At 38.4% G+C, this 20,576-nt stretch overlaps 1 protein-coding gene across 1 annotated transcript in view; it reads left to right on the forward strand.

Moving 5' to 3' along the window:
• Positions 1-9,854, forward strand: part of Ptprq (protein tyrosine phosphatase, receptor type Q) — a 175,172-nt gene extending 165,318 nt beyond the window's left edge. Inside the window, exons 40-45 of the mRNA XM_005358093.3 lie at positions 3,423-3,557; positions 4,124-4,249; positions 5,787-5,935; positions 6,938-7,073; positions 9,308-9,431; positions 9,817-9,854. Coding sequence (XP_005358150.1) covers positions 3,423-3,557; positions 4,124-4,249; positions 5,787-5,935; positions 6,938-7,073; positions 9,308-9,431; positions 9,817-9,854 — 708 coding nt within the window. The remainder of the gene's footprint in view (positions 1-3,422; positions 3,558-4,123; positions 4,250-5,786; positions 5,936-6,937; positions 7,074-9,307; positions 9,432-9,816) is intronic.
• Positions 9,855-20,576: the final 10,722 nt, after the last annotated feature.

The following is a 20,576-nucleotide window of genomic DNA, read 5'->3' on the forward strand; positions in this document are numbered from 1 at the left end:
AGAAGAAGAAGAAGAAGAAGAAGAAGAAGAAGAAGAAGAAGAAGAAGAAGAAGAAAGAAGAAAAGAAGAAGAAGAAGAAGAAGAAGAAGAAGAAGCAGCTTTACCATCCAGGAAAATAAGGATCATTTAATGTTATTTTTATAAATACTTGCTAAAAGTTTCAAAGAACTAATATTTTTTGTGTTTATGCTCAAGTTCTTTGCAGAATGAAGTATAGTTGATCATGTGTGATATTAATTATCATCCAACTTGGTTCCTTTCTAAACCTGGATGCTTCCTTCCAAACCTGGCTCACCACTGAGTCCGCATCCTCGTCCATAGACATTAAACCTAAAAAAGGACAAAGCTGGCATGTTCCTCCTTGCCCACCTCTCTCCCTCCTCACTGAAGCCACCAAATGAGTGCATGGTATTAAGTACAGAACACACTATCTGTCCTTTTGTGTTTTAACTACTATCTCAAATGTTCTTAGATTCAACTCCAGGGTCACTACTGCTCACTCAACATTACCTCTCTCCTAACTCCTCATGATGTCAAAATCCCTTTAGAATGTGGATTTGCTGATATTCTCACTATTTTATTGATCTCTTCTGGTCACTTGCCTTCTGCTTGACATCATCACAGGGTTCACAGCGCAGACCTAATCATAACCATAACGTTCAGTGCAGCCTTGCAGCCTCTCCACAGTCTTCAAAATCTCTCTTCCTGGGTCCCTGGAATCTGACAGTTCTCCCTTTCTGCTGTAACCTGGAGCCGATAGATCTTTTCAGAATTTCAGTCTCTTCCATTCCAATTGATACTTCACCTTCTCCCAACGTTTCTATTTCATAGTCCATTTTTTGTTTATTTTGTTTTCGATTTCTTTAATGATTTTTTTCTTCTCTCAGTCTGTAGCCTTTATGACTATACGATCTCGTTTACAGAAAACTCGATGAATTATCTGCTCCCCTAGATATGATTGGAGAAATACGCTTAACCACACCAATGTGGGCCACTTTACACTCAGGTTTTCTAACAGAAATTTTTAAGCTAATTAATTAATTCCATCATGATCACAGTTTTCCCTCCCTCCCTCCTCTTCTTCTAGTTCCTCTACCCAAACCCCACCTCCATCCACTCCTCCACCTTTCTCTTCAGAAAAGGGCAAACCTCCCATGGCATATCAGTCAGACATGCCACATTAAGCTGGAGTAAGAAGAGGCACTTCCTCTCCTAATAAGGCTGGACAAGGCAAGTCAGTAGGAAGGAAGAGTCCTAAAAGCAGATAGCAGAGTCAGAGACTCTATAGCCCCTGTTGCTATAGTTAGAGGTCCCATAAGAAGTCCAAGCTACACAACTATAACATATGTGCAGAGGGACTAGCTCAGTCCCATGCAGGCTCTCTGGTTGGTGGTTCAGTTTCTGTGAGCCCCTAGGAGCCCAAGTTAGTGATTCTGTGGGTTTTGTTGTGGTATCCTTAATCCCTCTGGCTCCTGCAATCCCTCTCTTCAACAGGATTCTCCTAACTATGCCTAATGTTTGACTGTGGATCTTTGCATCTGTTTCCATCAGTTGTGGGGTGAAGCCACTCTGATGACAATTGGGCTAAGTGACAATCTTTGACTATAGCAGAATATCATTAGGAATTATTTCATTGACATTTTTTGCCAGCCATGTTTAGTTCTATCCTAGGTCGCTGGGCTATGCAGCCTCTGAGTTCTGGCCTTCCAGGCAGTGTCAGGGGTGGGCTCCCTCTCATGGTCTGGGTCTTAAGCTGGGCCAGTCATCTGTTGGCTACTCACTTAACTTCTGCCCCTAACCAGAGATTTCTGATCATATCACAGTCCAGTAATCCATTTGAGTTCCTGCTATGGGTATTATTTCATTCTTTCTCACAGCCCTAAATCCTGTCCCACATGTCCACCTGTATCTGATGTCTATACCCTCACTGATACAATGGATGCAGTGGGAAGACCTCCTGTTCATCTTCAACTACAGCCATAGACTGATTCACTCTTTCTTCTGCAGCCAAGGCAAATTCTCCTGGTCTCTAAGTAGCTATTCCCTCCTCTCTAAGAACATTGGCTGGGGATTTTTTTCTCTCTTCTGCTCCATTAGTGTTATTCTTTGAAAAAAACCAAACAAACATATTTTAATTTCCTTCATCTTACAAAAACAAATATCATAATATTACATTCGCACTTTTTATCTCCATGCTCATCCTAATGTAGCTTTCTTCCGTTATTAAAGAATTTTTTAATTTTATGTGTATGTGTGTATGACCATGTATGCCTGGGATGGGATGTCGGGTCTGCACATGGTGGTTAGAAAAGGAGCCAAGAATATTGTAGAGCTAGAATTATAGATGCCCGTGAAAAGCCTGATGCGGGTGTTAGAAACTAAACTCTGTTTCTCTGGGAGAGGTAAAAGCTCTCTTAACTGCTGAGACATCTCTCCAGCCTTCTTTCCTACTTCTTTTTTGAGACAGGGTTTCTTGAACTTCAAGATGGCCTGGAACGCCCTGTGTAACTGAGGATGACCTTGAATTCTTCATTTTCCTGCCTCTATACCTCAACTGCTGGGATTGCACACCAACGTCATCACACCCAACTTTTCCCTTCAGTACCATGGCCCATTCATTCACACTAGAGTCCCGTAAGAAGCTGCCTGTGCTCACCTCCTATTTTTCTCCTTTCTTATCTATTTTTCAAACTGTTCAAATCATGCTTTGATGCCAAAGAAACTCAATAAACACACACACACACACACACACACACACACACACACACACACTGCTCCTTTTTCCTTTTGAGATGACTGGTTAACCACTTAGGAAACTTGAATCAAATATCAGTACCTCTGCCCTTTCATCGGATAGAATGTTCCTGATTCTTTCATCTGTACTGCACTGATTGTCTCTCATTAGTTTGACCTGGAAGCCTTGAAATGATCTAGATCACAATCCTTGAGCTTACAGCCTCCACCGAAATTCATGTTATGGTGATCTGGTGGCTTTATGTCAAATTATCTTTCTACTGAGCTTCTTCCCTTTATTCCAAATGCACATGCCTGGTTGTATAATATTTTAACTTGGATAACTAATGGCTCACGTTCAATACATACAATTCGAATCCCTAATTTTCCATATAAATTCCCTTATCTTTAAGTCTTTATCTTCTTCCTTTGAAGTCATTGCTTGTTCCATTTGTATACCTCATGCCCTATACACGATTATTATGTTCCCTCTATTATCAAATTCCATTAAACTACATTGGATTGTGCGGTTTCGAGTTGATGTTGGAAGTTTGCAGTGTCTAAGATTATTCACTACTCAAAAGCAGACAATATTTTTAAATAACCCCATCATTTACAGCTGATATATTCCCACTATTGATCAGAAGTAAAAATATGCTGATGCTATGTATGAAACTGATTCCTTCTAGGGATACTTGTGTCCAAATGAGTTTATTGCTACCCAAGGCCCATTACCAGGAACAGTCGGAGATTTTTGGAGAATGGTGTGGGAAACCAAAGCGAAAACATTAGTCATGCTCACACAGTGTTTCGAAAAAGGGCGGGTGAGTTATATGAAATACCTTCAACAATGTGTTCTTTTATAATTATATTGATATTCGTGAATGTTCCAGCTGGTGCTGTGTATAGATCATCAAAGACTTTGCTATCTATAAAGTAGCTTTGCCTTCGTGGCACTGATGGTTATAAAGAGATGATGTGGGAATGATTTCTTATTAATAAAGAAACTGCCTAGGCCCATTTCATAGGCCAACCCTTAGGTAGGCGGAGAAAACAGAACAGGATGCTGGGAGAAAGAAGCTGAGTCAGTGAGTCGCCATGGTTCTCCCACGCCAGACAGACGCAGGTTAAGATCATTCCTGGTAAGCCAGCTTGTGTGCTACAGAGATTAATAGAAATGGGTTAGATCAATATTTAAGAGCTAGCCAATAAGAGGCTGGAACTAATGGGTCAGGCAGTGATTAAAAGAATACAGTTTCCGTGTAATTATTTCGGGTATAAAGCTAGCCGTGCAGGCGGCCGGGTGCTGGGGACGCAGCTCCTCCGCTCATATTTCAACAAAGAGAAGCACTATGACGGCTCATGACTGCTGATTTTTCTCTGGATGCAGATCAGGTGCCATCAGTATTGGCCAGAGGACAACAAGCCTGTGACAGTCTTTGGAGACATCGTGATTACAAAGCTTATGGAGGACATTCAGATCGATTGGACCATCAGGGATCTGAAAATCGAAAGGGTAAAATAAAGGAAAAAAAGAGGGAACGTGAATATGGTATGAAATATGACTGGCTTAAATGCATAAAATGAAATGAATACCAGAATTATCCCTTGTACATAGGCTGTGTATTTGACCATGCTTTCCCACTGTTTTGTAAATGTAAACTGAGGTTTGCATGTAACTGTCTCATCCCAAATCATGTGATTACAGTATATATTAATCAATTGGCATCAAGCTCATGGGCTGAAAAATACATAGAAGAAGGAAGGAATTACTAGAGCCCTTGGTACACTAATTATTTTTATCAATAGAAACTCGGGAGTCAGATATCGGGGTAAGAACCTGAACAATCAGACAAGCAGCAGAGAAGCAACCAGTGACCTCCTGTCTCTTTTGTGTCTCCATTCAAAAGGGCTGAGATCCCCTCTAAGCCCCGCCCTACTAATTCCTAGCTCTCTATCTGTCCTCAGTCCTCCAAAACCTCTGTGGTTAATTTCAGTCAGCTAATATCTAGCTCCACCCTTTGATTCAAAGCAAACCTTACTGTTACAATGGGATCAAGGTACCACAAAACAAACACTATGTTTATGTGAGGAAATTATATTAAGATAGTGGTCTCAACACCATTCATCCCTGAGTCCTGAAGATCCGATGTGTGTGCATGTGTGTGTCATGTGTGGTTCATAGATTTATGCACAGGTTTATGTGTGGTGTGAGCCCAGGTTGATCTGTACATGCATATTCATGTGGAGGTCGATGGTCATTGTTGGAAGTCTACTTTGATTGCCTATCACCTTTGCATTCCCAGACAGAGACTCACACTGAACCGGAAGCATATAGCTTCCAGCTCAGTATACTGTTTATGCTGGATGGCCAATGAGCTTCACTGGTCCACTTGGCTTTGATCCTGCCTCTCCGGTGCAGCATAGGGTTTACAGCTATGTCTCATGGGGTGGGGATCTGAAAGCTGGTTCTCACCACAGCTGTCTCTCCTTCCCCTGCATTTTCTTTTGAATCCAGAACTACCACAGAAGAGACAGTACTGGCTACCACTATACTATTATATAGCTTCCCCTTTATGTATGGTCTTTCCCCTCTCTGACATACTAGATACTCAATGCCCTTGTTTTATATAGATAATGAATTCAAGTATTTTGTTTTATGTCAAATTGTTTCAAAACCTAAATTCTGCAGGATGTCACGCTACATTACAATATATTTTGTGATTTACCTTCAGATCTATTTGAAGAACTATCTTTTATTGATGCCATTCACAATGACATACAATTTCCCTTTTCCTTTTGTTTTGTGTTGGGTGTTGAACAGAGTTTTCTGTGTGCTAAGCTAAAGCTCCGTCCCTGAGCTCCATTGGCAGCCTCAATCCTGTTAGTTGTAACAGTAAAAGATTCCATTAGTAGTTATATACACAAAATTTGTTTTGTCTGGTAAAGGATCATCTTTCTAAAGTCACTGGTAAAAGCTAAGACATCAGTTATTTTTGCCTAGCATGTCATTCTAACAAATTTTCTCACTTCTAATCTACCACTTTGTCTAGCACGGAGACTGCATGACTGTCCGGCAGTGTAACTTCACTGGCTGGCCTGAGCATGGGGTTCCTGAGAACACCACCCCTCTGATTCACTTTGTGAAGTTGGTGCGCACAAGCAGAGCCCATGACACTACCCCTATGGTTGTACACTGCAGGTAAGATGGCTGTAGAGCCCATGATACGCTTGTGATAGCCTTCCATCTGATGAGACCTTGTTACAAATCACAATGAGTATTTTATTTTCTTATAGAAAGTGGATTTAGGTTCATTTCAACTCATCATTTCTAAGCATTTTATTGGTTGTGATAAATCAGAAGGTAGCTTTCAAAACGTCTAAATGGCAGAAGTGAGGTGGGTGCAGAGTTAATGAGTGACAAGGCAAAGTTAAATCACCTCCACTTGATGTGTCGTGCTTTCTTTAAACCCATGTGAGGCCTGCCTTTTTCTCAATGGAGATGGAGGAGGAATAGATTTGGTGGAGGGGTAAATGGGAATTGGGGGAAACAGGAGGAAAAGGAGGGGAAACTGCAGTTGGTATGTAAAATAAAATTTTAAAAAGTTAATTTCATTAAAACTTAAAAAAAACTTTAAAAAATCTTGATCAGTACAGGATTTGCTATTTTTTTAATTCTTTTTTTTATTGAGAAAAGGAAAAAAAACAAGTTTCCACCTCCTCCCAGCCTTCCATTTCCCTCCCCCTCCTCCCGCCCTTCCCTCCCTCCTCCCACCCTTCTCCCCCCCCCCCACTCCTCTCCCCCTCCCTCTCCAGTCCAATGGGCAGTCAGGGTTCCCTGCCCTGTGGTAAGTCCTAGGTCCTCCCCCCTCCGTCCATATTTAGGAAGGATTTGCTATTTTAATCTCTTGGTTGGATGACCCTTCTCTAAATCATTTAAAAATCACAACCCATCCCTTGCCCTGTGTGTTTATTTCTGATAAAAGTAGAATAGTAATAAGATAAAGCATCTTTCTGTGTTTATACATAGTTTTGGTAAAATCAATATCCAAAGAGTCTCCAAATAAAAAAAGAATCTATCTCCAGCTAAGGAAAAGAAACTTCTCAGAATATGTCTGTACCATACTTCATCATCATCATCATCATCCTCAACACAACTAAACCTTGGCTGAAAATAGTCCCTGTGATTTCGTCTTCCTTACAGCGCTGGGGTTGGAAGAACTGGAGTGTTCATTGCTCTGGACCACTTAACACAACATGTAAATGACCATGACTTTGTGGACATATATGGACTGGTGGCTGAACTAAGGAGTGAGAGAATGTGCATGGTTCAGAACCTGGTAAGATATCTGAACTTACACTCAGTTCATGCATCCCCTCTTTTGCAAGAAAACAAGTGTTCTGAAGCTCTTTCATCTGTCTTAGTTCAGTGACATTCTTCCCTATCTAGTGTTTCTATGTAATAATAACAAAAGAAAAAATGACTCTATCCTGAATCCAGTCCTTATAAAATGGTGTTGTCCTGCAGAAGAGGCATGGCTTATTTTCTTCGGTTACACTGAGGCGTGATTTCAGTTTCTATGAGGAATGTTCCTGTCTCATCTCCTACTGCAGTAACAAAACAAGAGTGGAAAGGCAGGAAGCCCAGCACCATCCTGCTGCTGGAAGACACCAAAGAGACACAAATCATAACTAGGAGGAAGAGAGATCCGAAAAGCCATTCTGAGAGAAGGCTCTGAAGTGCTATTACATCGTGAAATAGTACTGATACTTTGATTATGATCTGGATTAGTGCCTGTCCTGCTCTGGGTTCTGCTGGAAGTTTTCTGGCACAAACTCATGTGGTAGAAGAAAAATAACTAATCATATTTTGCCACATATTTTATGGATGTTATATCCTTTAAATTTCCCAGCATAAGTCTTAGGTTTTCTGGGACCAGGGAATTAAGCATCAGAAAAAGAAATGAATTCTGAAGGTGGTATGGTTGTCTAAGGTAGAAACTGCAGTTTTCATGACATCCTACAGCCTGCTTGGCAATAACACATGATGGCAGAAGGATCTTGGAGCCCACAGGCTATCACTCACAGCTCAGCTTGTACTCCTGGTAGATTTTATACCTGTCATTCTTTCCAACAGGGAGGATGAGATCCTCATAGCCCAAAGCCTCAAATATCAAATGTGACTTCAAGTTCAAATGTGTTTTTGAAAGACACCAAAATTCCTCAGTGTAAATTATTTTTCAATAATTGAGTATATTTCTATTAATAATGTGGTTGACTGCATGCTGTGAATTTGAGGAAACACAGTTATTGTGACAAGGAAAATACTGGAAATTTCCATAGAATTGATATTTCCTGACTACACTTAATGTCTTAACAGACGCAAAGGCTGTAATTTGATCATCTGTGAGTACTAAACCTGAACACAAAGCTTGTTCTCTGATGGCTTGTTCATGCTCTCCAAATTACATCTTCCCTCAAACAGTAAAGGCTGGGTAGTTGTGAAAATTAAATGAAGTGAAGTAAACAAATATTTATTATGCAATTGCTGTGTGTCAGGCCCTTTTTGCCAATTGGAATTTAGCGCTGAATAGGAAAGAGTTCAACTCTTGTGGAGATGCCATTCTAGTGATGAAGCATGACAGAAAAGGTTTTTGAGCCCCCCCCCCAAAATAAATACTGCTAGTAATGATAAGCTGTCCCAGAAGATAATTTCAGTCAGAGCATTCTCAAAAAGGATTAAAAGCATTATACTAATAACTATGAATATAACCACTTAATATGGCCATTTTTCAGAATTTTCTTAAAACCCATTACATACATATGTTTAAATAAAACATTCACTGATATTCCTTTTAAGCCAGGTGTGTTCTGGAGGCGTGAAGAAGGATGATTAAAAATAGACATTTTCGTAGTCTGAAAAACTTTCCAGCAATGCATGCAAGTTGGCATTAGCATTAGCAGTGTGGATGGTACTAGTTCGATTTGGACATGTAGCTCGAATATTAGAAGTCTTTGCTCAGCACTTGCATGTTAAGATACCTCAATTGCAACTAATTATATTGACAGACTAAGAACAGGTCTTTGACATTGAATCAGCCAAATGTCCAGTGATTAGCAACATTGCTAGATATATTCAAAAAAAGTGCTATTGATTATATTAAAATACTCACTCATAAATTTCACAAATAAATATAGCATCTGTGTTTTTGAAAGAAGGTTATCTTTAAATAAGTCGAAATTGCTGAACTATGCCTTGCAGGAAGCTCACATATAGATTCACTAGTATTTGCTACTTTTCCTACAGCAAAAAAGAATATATTATTATTTGTCACTTAATGGCAAATATTTTGTAAAGCGAACCCTTAAACCAGTAAGAAGCCACAAGAGTTTAGCAAATCTTACAATGGAGATGGGAGAAAATCCCTGATAAACTACAACATATTCTTTCTCTAAGTTAGATAATTCATATTTGTCAAGAGTCGGTGCATCTTTCTCAGTAACGAAATATTCCTGTTTACAAGAAAAATCCCCACCCTGCCATTGTTTTACACTTCCTTCCTTTGTTGCTCAGGCACAGTATATCTTCTTACACCAGTGCATTCTGGATCTTTTATCAAATAAAGGAAATCACCAACCCATCTGCTTTGTTAACTACTCCACACTCCAGAAGATGGACTCTTTGGATGCCATGGAAGGTAAGCAGATACAATTCACACCCAACTCATTAGCTTAATATCTCTTGCAGGACGATTAACTTCATAATAACTATAATTTCAAAATGCCAGAGAAGCCAGTGTAGTGCCTATGCCATGTATTTCATTTCTCTGTTATCTAAGTTGGGAGAATAGCCTTCCGGTCTTGATCACATTTTTCCATTAAAAATTCAACAATAAATAAGAGGAAGGAAAAGAGGCCATGAATTTTAAAAAGAACAAGGAAGGATATATGGGAGTGTTTAGATGGAGGATAGAGAAAAGAGAGATGGTGTAAGTATATTATAATGTCAAAAATAAAAAAAAGGATTTAAACCTTTTAGACTGTTAACTTAAATAGTCTTTGGTATCTTGCTATCTTCTATAGGTGATGTTGAGCTTGAGTGGGAAGAAACTACCATGTAAATTTTGACCAGAGATTGCAGCTGGAAGATACACCTTGCAGATCCCAGGAGCCAAAATTATTATCCCCCTGCTTTGGAATTGACTTGGGCAGAGGAAATCTTCACGCTTCCCTTGCTGTAACTCACAAACTGGATTGACCATTTGGGGGACTGTTGTAGGAAATGCTCGCATAAGATAGCTATTTGTTCTGTATAGAATTAAATATTATGGAATTAAAATGTTGAAGAAAACACATACTGCAAGTTTTTTGAGGTCCTCAATACATTTTGGAACAAGCCAAATATAAAATTATTATTAGGTTAGCGTACGTGTTTCAGTGTGCTTTTCCCCTACATATTGGATTTCGTTTTGAACAAAAGCTGTAAATGTTAATTTGGCAGTGTTATTTTGGCCTCCAGGGGCTGACGTTTCTTGTGGATGACTTCCAAGACTGTCATAATGATCTGTACTTCCATGCACGGCCCCGTGTTTTGAATCTCCTATTTTATGAGTGTGAAGATATCATCTCTTGAGCCCGAACAGCTGAACAGTAACCCCCTGACACTGCAATGGTCATTCAGCACACAGTAGCACTCTGAGAAGACTTCAGGCTATTGAAACTGCACTGTGGTCTTCAGTTTGCAAAAATGAAAGGAAGATTGCAACGTGCACGTTCCCGTGTGAAGTTATGGAGACACTTTCTAGCCTGCCTACATTGGCCAGGCCAGGTACACCACCGGCATAGGTTGTGCACCTCTGTTATTTTGAAATACATAATTAAGAGAATCAGAATATTTGTCCACTAGGTTTACACTCAACACTAACAGTTTTAAAGAGTTTCTGAATAGAAATGAATAAAGATGACAATAAAAGCTTGCAAACTGGTGAGCGACATACTGCCGCGGTGCCAACAGAACCTTCTGTGTAGATGGCATTGCACAGCCTTAACTTCATGCCCAAAGGTTGAGTATATAGAAATAGCAATTAGTAGAATTTAAGGTGGTGGTGGCACACGCCTTTAATCCCAGCACTTGGGAAACAGAAGCAGGTGGATCTCTGTGAGTTCGAGGCCAGCCTGGTCTACAAGAGCTAGTTCCAGGACAGGCTCTAAAGGTACACAGAAAACTTATGTTGAAAAAAGAAAAACAATAACAACAGCTAAAAGAAATGAACAAGTTTGAAGCAAATAAGAGCCATTTTTTAAGAAGTAAAATCACTTTAACCCCTTTTTCTCTGAGTAATAACGTACTTAACTGAACTATATGAAATTGTTTTTCACAGAGTCAAAGCCCCAACAAATAAATAGTATTCATTTTTCTACTTCTATGATAGGAACTATAGATTGTGCTTATTTCTGTCTAAGTATACATAAAGAAAATCTGATGGCTAGTAAAAGTGAATATTAAGGAATTGAGTTAAATTGAAACATGATTGAAATATTAATTAGATGTTAATGTATAAAGATATCAACAATTATATTAATTATATCATAGATAATAACTGCTAGTATAAAACCTTTTCTATATTAGTGTAACAGTTATAATTTATATGCTCTGTATAACTCATGCAAGATTATTTCCAAAAGCATCCTCAAAAGTTAGTATTCATATGGAACACACTAGCCAAAAAATGAAATATTTGATTCTTAAACATAGTCTCAGAAAGAGTTTAAAGTCTGCATATCGTTTTTATAGGAAGGAAATATAAAAAAATACCATCTACAGTTCCAATGAACACATTTATGCTATTGAGAGTACAAAAAAACACCAATAACAATAGATGAGAAGTCTAAGAGGCTTGAGTTTTAGCTAACCACTCTTTATTAAAAAGGTTTGGCAGCCAGCGGGATTTTGTGTTCGTGGAAGACAGAAAACAGTCTCTGGAAAGTGCTGATTGGATTTGCTTTTTATTACAGTACATGAAAATAAAGACAAAACTATAGTTTGATTCAAAGGGAAGATCATTATTTCTAATATCTGCACTGGAGATATTACATTCACGGAGAAGAATTTTTCAGTGTTGCCAAGGATGTTTACGTGTAAATATCCGTAATGCAAATGAATAATGTCAGCTCTGTTCTAAAACAGCCCTGAAAGAGCTCTAGTGGTTTTTTGTTCTGCTTTTTTAAAATTAAGTCATCTACAGATTACTTAAAATAAAAAAGTTGCTTTGATGAAAATAGGATAGCCTTCAGAAACACTTGTACATATACTCCAACTATATTGCTGTCTGATATCAAACTATATGCTAAACAATATTGAATCTATAGAAGACAGTGGGGTCAGAACAGTTTTAGATCTACCAGAAACTAATGAAGACAATTTTTTCAAAAGAACTTGAATTCTGCATCAGAAAACAATATGTACGTTGTTAAATATGGACAGCATAGTGATGTATCAAGAAAACTTAACTGAAAGTGGATAGAAACTCGCAGATTAATGTTAGGCAAGTGGACTCCTAATGAGATTATGAAAGGACCCATGTCTATTTAAGTTCTGCTGGTGGCTACGAAGTGAGAATTAAAATGAAGAACACCTGTAGCGTCTCAGCTCCAATTTGTCAAAGTTCATTGGAGCCCATGTACAATAAATGAGCAACATGTGTTTGGAGGAGCCAAATGAAACTGGAGCCTCTCTGAATAGTTCGCCAGAGACCAGGGCAGCTGTGGGCATGGCCTCTTCTTTCCTGCTGCACTTTAGTGCATACGCTGCCTCTGGTGCTTTATAGGAAATGTACGTCAATTGTTTGCAAAAACATTAATTAAACTTTGACCTCTACATAGAAGAGTGTATCACACTCCACATACTATACTAAGAACTTGAATTTTAAAATGGAATTTATGTTCCGCTGAGTATTCTGCAAACCCATGCAGTCATTGGGATAACTAAGTCTATTTCCAAGGTCTATCAGAAACTTCATAGTAAATTTTTTAAGAGGCTTGGAATACACAATGACTTGAATTATTCAACTGAATGATACAAATATTCGAACACTGAAGGTTATTATGCTTAATCTCAGCAAAACAGCTTGTCTTCTTGGAATAAATAATATTTCAAGACAAATGATTTCATGAATATGGACAGAGTTCCTAGGTGGAATGGAACCCAGACTAGCGTATCTACAACTGGAGATATTCAAAGAAACACTTAGGATCACACCTATGAAAATGTTTTGAAAAGAAAAATAAACTTGATCGAGTTAGAATGGTCTTATACCCAGGCTTCTGCCTAGATGTAATGTAAAAATAAAGCAAGGTATAATGGACAAAATAAAGCTTTCATCATATATTTTAATTAATAAGCCAGGAAAAAGTTTAACAATGTCACACTGACAATACCTAATGTACAAACACAAAATGATAAACATGTAAAATGTTTATGACCTACAACCAGAAAAATTGTCCATCAACAGAAACTGCAAATGTAATCAATAAGCCTAAACATCCCATTTAAGGACTGCATTGAATCTTATGATCATGGTTTCATATTTGTTTGTATGTTTCATGTGGATAGACTGAAGAAAAGACATTATCTGAGATATGTCAAAGAGAAGTCAAAAAACATGCTAAAGGAATGGTTGAATTTAAATGCTTATATAGACAAATACACAACATAAAATGTGATTAGGAAAACAAGTTGAGAAAAATTTTTATTTTAGATGACTCAGCTTGACTTGCTGAACAATGTCTGAAACATTGTCCTTTGAAGATAAAACTAACATAGTAGAAAGTCTCAAAGTATATTATTGTCCTATATTAATAAGATTATGTTTGTTATGATACATTTTATTTAATTTAGCTTCATATTCACAAAGTTATTTGTAGATTAAAAAGTCATTTGGATGGTTTACAGGTCTTCTTGCCATATTTATGTTGTCATTCTACTTAATCCTTACAAAATCATTTAAATGTTTCAAGGTCTTATACAATAGTTTTTGGTTTTGTATTTGTTTTTGTTTTGGAAGACAGGGTTTCTCTTGTAACTTTGGATCCTTAGCTCTTATAGTCCAGGCTGGCCTTGAATTTACAGAGATCTGCCTGCCCCTGCCTCCCGAGTGCTGGGATTAAAGGTGTGCACCACCACCGCCTGACTCCCTTCACAATAGTTAAAGGAAATAAAATATTATTTGTTGTGCCTTAATTCACAGGTAAGTGTGGGCATTAAATTTAAAGCCAAGTTTCTCTCAAAGATGAAAACTATTTTATTGCCCTGTGCAAGTATCTCCTTGAGTCACATAGATGGGATGCTTTGAATGGTATGAAATGTTCTTCATAAAGGAAAACCATAATTATGCTGTGTCCCAGTTTCCAATTAGCTAATTAGAGACTTTCTGCTAATCACAGCCAAACAACACAAGAATAATTGTGGTCATGAGTCATATTTTTTGAGAAAATGTATCACTCTAGGATAAAACATAACATCCATGTTAATGAAAAATTATACCATATTCCAGGGGACAAGACTATAATAGAAATATATCAATTCCTTCTAAATTAATTTGTGAAGTATCATAGTTGTTTTCTAAGTTCCAAATTCCAAGATAGTTTCTTAAATGAAAGAGCAGAAGTCACCTGAGGCTTGACTAGAAATCTCCAGAGCCCTTAGTAAGCCAGACTTCCCCAACAAAACTATAAGGTTTGAAATATCTAAACAAAACACATTGCATTGAAAACCCCTCAATCCCTTTCAAATTAAGAAGCCACTGAAGCATGCTTTCAAATGTCTCATTCACAACACACAGCATCTAACTATGAATTACCTACCTCCTTCTTACAGGGAAGGGTTCACTATTATCACCACGAAAGTAGCCATGCGAGGTAATGCATTTGGTAGTTAATTCTATGTAATCATTTTACAGTGTACATGTATTCCAGAACATTGTGTGCAATTCAATTGCATACGATTTTATTTTTCAGTTAATAAAGGTATTGTTTTAGAAAATTTCAAGTAATAGAACTACCTCATAATTATTAAAAATGAATAGAATTTCTACATTATTAACTTTTTGGAATAAACTATATGAAATATCTGTAGATTATTTCCACAAACCTATTATAGTTTCATGCTTTCCTGCTTACATAAGTTAAATGCAGAGACAATTATTAACTTGCATTTGCTATTTAGTTATTTCTCCCATACAAACGTCTGCTAAACAACTGATATTTTAAATATTAAATGCAGCGCTTGACATAGTCTGCATGCTTTCCAGAGAGATCATTCGACTGCTACAGAATATTTAGAACATCGGAGCTTCCATGGCTGAGACTGAACATGTATTTGCTTGCTGGACTATCACAAACAGAGTTGCATCAGAGTGTGGTTTACTCATAAAGTTAATGGACAGTAGGAAGATTATTACTGTTGCCCTGATCTATTAAATCAGAAATTGTATATTTTTAAAGAATATACTTAAGTGGTGGTAAGCAACTATGCATAAAACAGACTATTTGCTTTAAGTAACCTTACTGAACTAATGCCAAGTCCCAGGAAGTTTTCTCAGACATTTTTATGACTTCATTAGACTTGTGACAATTCTTAGGACGTGATGGTATTATTGGCCTTTTACAGACTCCTAAAAGGCTCCTGGATCACAGGAGGTCATGGTTTTGACTATATCCTGCTGTATTCCATTGACACCATCAGGTAGATGATTACACCTCTGTTCTTATTGGCTTGAACTTAGTACATTCACATGGACACTAAACCCATCCTCAAAACAGATGCTCCTGGGTATTGCCTGTGATCATCTGCATAATTAGATACCATCACATGGTCAGTATCACCCTTTGTATGCAGATACCCAATTCACTATTCTTTCTATTCTTTGCTACTTCTTTCAAAATATGTTTGTTCTTAAACAAAGCATATTGTTTACCTTGTAAATTCTGTAGTTTGTTGTCATATTTATGCTCCTCATTCATAGCTCTGATAATACCACTGTATTATCTGTAACCCCTAGTGGCCTGTTAAACTTGAACTACAAAAGATACATTTCCTGCTGTATCACCTCTGTCTATCTAGACCAGGGGTTCTCAACTTTCTTTAGGCTGCGACCCTTTAATACAATTCTTCATGTTGTTGTGAGCCCAACCATAAGATGATTCTCATTGCTGCTTCATCACTGTAATTTTGCAACTGTTATGAATCACATTGTAAATATCTGTGTTTTCTGATGGTCTTTGGCAACTCCTGTGAAAGGGTTGAGGGTCGTGCCCCATGGGATAAGAACCACTGACCCAGATTTAAGTTGGATTATGCCCAGAGGTATACGACATGAGTCCCAAAGCTGCAATTGGATTGGAGCAACAAGCCCTGGCCTTCTGTTGCTAACTGAACTACACTGTTCATAGTCCCAATGCAGGCATCTATCGCCACATTTCTCTTATCTTTCTCAGTGCTGGTTGAAGGCATTTTTTTTCCATGATTTTCTCTGATGGACTCATTCATTTACTATTCTCCATTTGTTGACTTCTTGTAAACATGAATCAAATGCTTCTTGTAATTTTATCTGTGTTGCATTTTAGCACAATTACATGTGTAGGAGGAGTACAAATATATTCAATTGAACATTCACTTAAGCAGAAGTGAAATAGTTTGCCTGAGTGGTTATATATTTTATAGCAATATCTCTACGTTAAAATAAGTATCTTTTCACCTGACTGATGTGGGAGTGATTTCTTTCTAATCTGTTGCTTTCATTGGTTAATTAATAAAGAAACTGCCTAGGCCCATTTGATAGGCCAACCCTTAGGTGGGTGGAGTAAACAGAACAGAAGGCTGGGAGAAAGAAGCTGAGTCAAGAGTCACCATGATTCTCCCGCTCTAGACAGATGCACGTTGAGATCTTTCCTGGTAAGCCAGCTCGTGGTGCTACACAGAATATTAGAAATGGGTTATATCAACATGTAAGAGCTAGCCAAAAAGAGGCTAGAACTAATGGGCCAGGCAGTGTTTAAAAGAATACAGTTTCTGTGTAATTATTTCGGGTATAAAGCTAGCCGTGCGGGAGCCAGGGCGGCCGGAACGCAGCCCCCTGCTCCGCTCCATATCACTACACCTGACAAAATTGGGAGCATGGGGGTTGGGAGAGAAGAGAGGGTGGAAGAGGAAGAGGAGGGGAGAAAGGGAGGACTAAGGAGAACTTTAGAGAACGGGATAGTGGAGACGGGAGGACAGAGATGGAGAGCAAGAAAAGAGATATCTTGATTGAGGGAGCCATTATGGGGCTGAAAGAAACCAGACACTAGAGAAATTACCAGGAATCCACAAGGTCAGCTAAGACTCTAAGCAACAGAGGAGAGTGTGCCCAAACTGACCCTGCCCTACAGGCAGATTGATGAACATCTTAAATGTCATCATAGAAGCTTCATCCAGCAAGTGATGGAAACAGAGGCAGAGACCCACATCGGAGCACTGGACTGAGCTCCCAAAGTCCAGTTGAAGAATGCGAGGAGTGAGAATATGAGCAAAGAGGTCAAGATTATGATGGGGACACCCACTGAAACAGTTTACCTGAACTAATGGGAACTCACCAACTCCAGCCGGACAGGGATGGAACCAGCAGAGGACCAAGCTAGATCCTCTGAGTGTGGGTGACAGTTGTATGGCTGGGGTAGACTGGGAGGCCACTGGCAGCGACACTAGGATTTATCCCACTGCTTGTACTGACTTTTTGGGCATTCATTCTTTTCAGATGGATACCTTGCTCAGCCTAGATATAGAAGAGAGGGCCTTGGTCCTTCCTCAAAGCAATGTGCCTTACCCTCTCTAAGGAGTGGATGGTGGGTGGAAATGGGAGGAGGAGAGGGGGTGGGAACTGGTATTGATATATAAAATGAAAAAAAAGATAGTTTATTTATTTTAAAAAGATAAAATAAATATCTTTTAGGTCAGGAAGAAAGCTATATTTCTGAATCAATGACAAATAAAGATGGGAAACTGGGAAAATTGGCATCTACTAATATATCCATTGTTAATAGCAACCAGTTACCCAGATCAAAACTCAAGTTCTTGAAACTGCCTAATACCTTTAACAACTGAAGATGATGAGAAAGAATTCTGTGTGAGTAGGCAATTTGTAGTTCCACAATGATCTGAGTTGTTTGGCTGTTATTTTACATTGTAGACATTTCAAAAAAGTAACTTCCCAGTCAACAGAAATGTGGAGGCATCAAAATTTGGGCATTGTTCGTTTAAATATTTAACTGTATTTTTATTTCATGTATGTGGGTCTTTTGCCTGTATGTATGGTTGAGCGTCACATGTGAGCAGTAGCTGCAGAGGGGCTAAAGAGGTTAAAATCCCTGGGACTGGAGGCACAGACCATGGTGAGTTGCCAAGTGCATGCTGGGAAACAACCCGGGGCCCTCTGTAACAGAGAGCGATGCTCTCAACTGCTGAGCTATCTCTCCTGTCCCAGCCACTAAGTTCTTCTGTATGTATAAAACACGTATACACAAATTTCAATACCAGCTGGACAGAATGAAAAGTAGAAACCCATCAATGCATCTGTGTCCTAAAGGCATTTTTTTTTCTTTTAATCACATTTTGTTTATATCTTAAGGAGACAGAAATGAGCTGGGGTTTAGCATATTCTTTTCAAAAAGGTCTGGTCCAAACGAACTTGACTGAAGAACAGGATGAGGCAGTGTCAAGTTATCCCCAAACAAGATATCCCTGGGTTTTGGACAGGTGCTGGAGATGGAGAGGCGGATCTGAAGCGAGCTGCCAGTGCACTCATGCATAGAGGCCCGCACCGGGTCCAGAGATTACAGTAATGAGCAACAGGTGGTAAAGCAGGGTAGCAGGTCATTTGAGAGGAGCTCGGGAAGAGGTAGTGTATCATAACAGACAGGTGAAGCGAGGCTCAAAAGAGTCAGGGAACTGGCACTAGGTGGATCCAAGTAAAGCCAGAGGCAGGGAAGTGGGGCAGCAGGCAGCAGGCAGGAGGAATCTCCCCACCAGCTAAACTCAGTGCGTGCTTTTTCTCACGAATATACATACACAAAACAGAAGCCCAGGCAGAGCGCAACATCCCCTTGCCTTCTGAATACTAATATATTTGCATATAGATATATACACATATACAGTGCCTGAGCATCAAATAAGTGTGAAAGGGCGAATAAATAAATAAATATTAAAGTGTACCCAAGAGATTTAAACTACCTGAGAGATCTAGTATTATGACGAACCTAATCAATACAATGATCAACAGAACAACAGGAGGCAAAATCACCACTAGTTACTATGAAAATATTAAATGGCTGGAAGAGGAAGATAAATAAAATTGAAAAACCATGTCATTATTTCAGGTTGTAAAGTATTCCAACCATGAGAAACCATCTGTCAAAAAGAGAAAAGTTAATTTACGGACTGCATTCAAAATAGAAAACATAAGGGGTAAAACTTATGGATCATTTCTGGAGAAAATTGCAGATCGGGGAAAGTTTAAAATACTTTTTTTAGTCATTGAAATCTGCTTTATAATTATACAACAGCTTTGGAGAACGCAATTGTCTTATTATTTCATAGGGTTCATAGACCTACTATTTTTGAGTTGTTTTAACGTAAATTAAGATAGGTTGTAACTATAAATCTGAGACTTTGTGAATATGAAAATGGAAGATGACTAATAGGTCGGGATGAATGCTTCCAGATTGGACTTTTCCTCTTCTTCCTTAGGAACCAACAGTGCCCAGGAGGTCAGAAAGTAGCAACAGAGTCAACTTTCAGAGAGTGTTATTGAAAGTGGGGAAAGTAACAACACATTCTGGGCTCGGGGCTAGCCAGACAAAATAATCATCTAGAGATGAGGGACAGCAATGGTGACAAAAACTGAGGAGTTGGGTGACCGACCAGGAATAATCAACTCCCCCTATGTTTTTAGGAGCAGTCAATAAACAGACTATGTGAACTCTAATTGATCTTTGATTGAGCTTTGACAGTCACCCTTGTGTCAAAAGTTTTGCTATTTTAAAAACAAAAAAAGAAGTCTCATTTTAAAATATCTTTTCTGACAGCAATTTAAAAATCCCGTAAACGTTTCAGGGACTTTTATTGAAACAGAGAGGCTTTTCTCAAAAATAGTAAGTAAGAATTACATGTTTCACTGATATAGATATTAATTTTGAAGTCAAAGCAGCAATATAATTTAAACAAATACAAAATTGAAATAAATATTTACATAAAATCAGGAATTTGGATAGGTCATATCAAGAAAGTAAAAATTTTGACAATCTATTGAAAATAAATACCTTTGCCATTACAAAGATTACGTAGTATCAATGTTAGATTGAATAGTCTTCTCAGCCTGAAGGAATGATGCTACACATTCTAGCCTATGTAGGTAATTTGAACAAATAAACAATAATGATGAATGGTCAGCTGTAGAATATAAATAACCGTGGAACCAGAAACTGATACCGGCGTAAGCCGGGTGAGAAGACAGTTGAAACAACTGGGTAAGCTGTGATGATCCACACGCCACCGCTGACTCCTTACGTTTCCTTATATGTACTGTGGAGGTTGAGTAGATCACAGCTTTTTGTGATTCATGTACTCATGTTTTCACCAGTTTTGGTTCAAGAAAGCAAGCCATTTAGAAGATATTTCCTATTCGAGTCGGCTCAGTATGAGAGACCTCAGATTTAATCCTTATCAACCAAAATCAATTAGGTAGACAGATAGATGGATGTATGATGGATGGATAGATGATAGATAGATATAGATAGATAGATAGATAGAT

Source organism: Microtus ochrogaster, chromosome 24 (genome assembly GCF_000317375.1).
Source record: "Microtus ochrogaster isolate Prairie Vole_2 chromosome 24, MicOch1.0, whole genome shotgun sequence".
NCBI classification, from domain to species: domain Eukaryota; kingdom Metazoa; phylum Chordata; class Mammalia; order Rodentia; family Cricetidae; genus Microtus; species Microtus ochrogaster.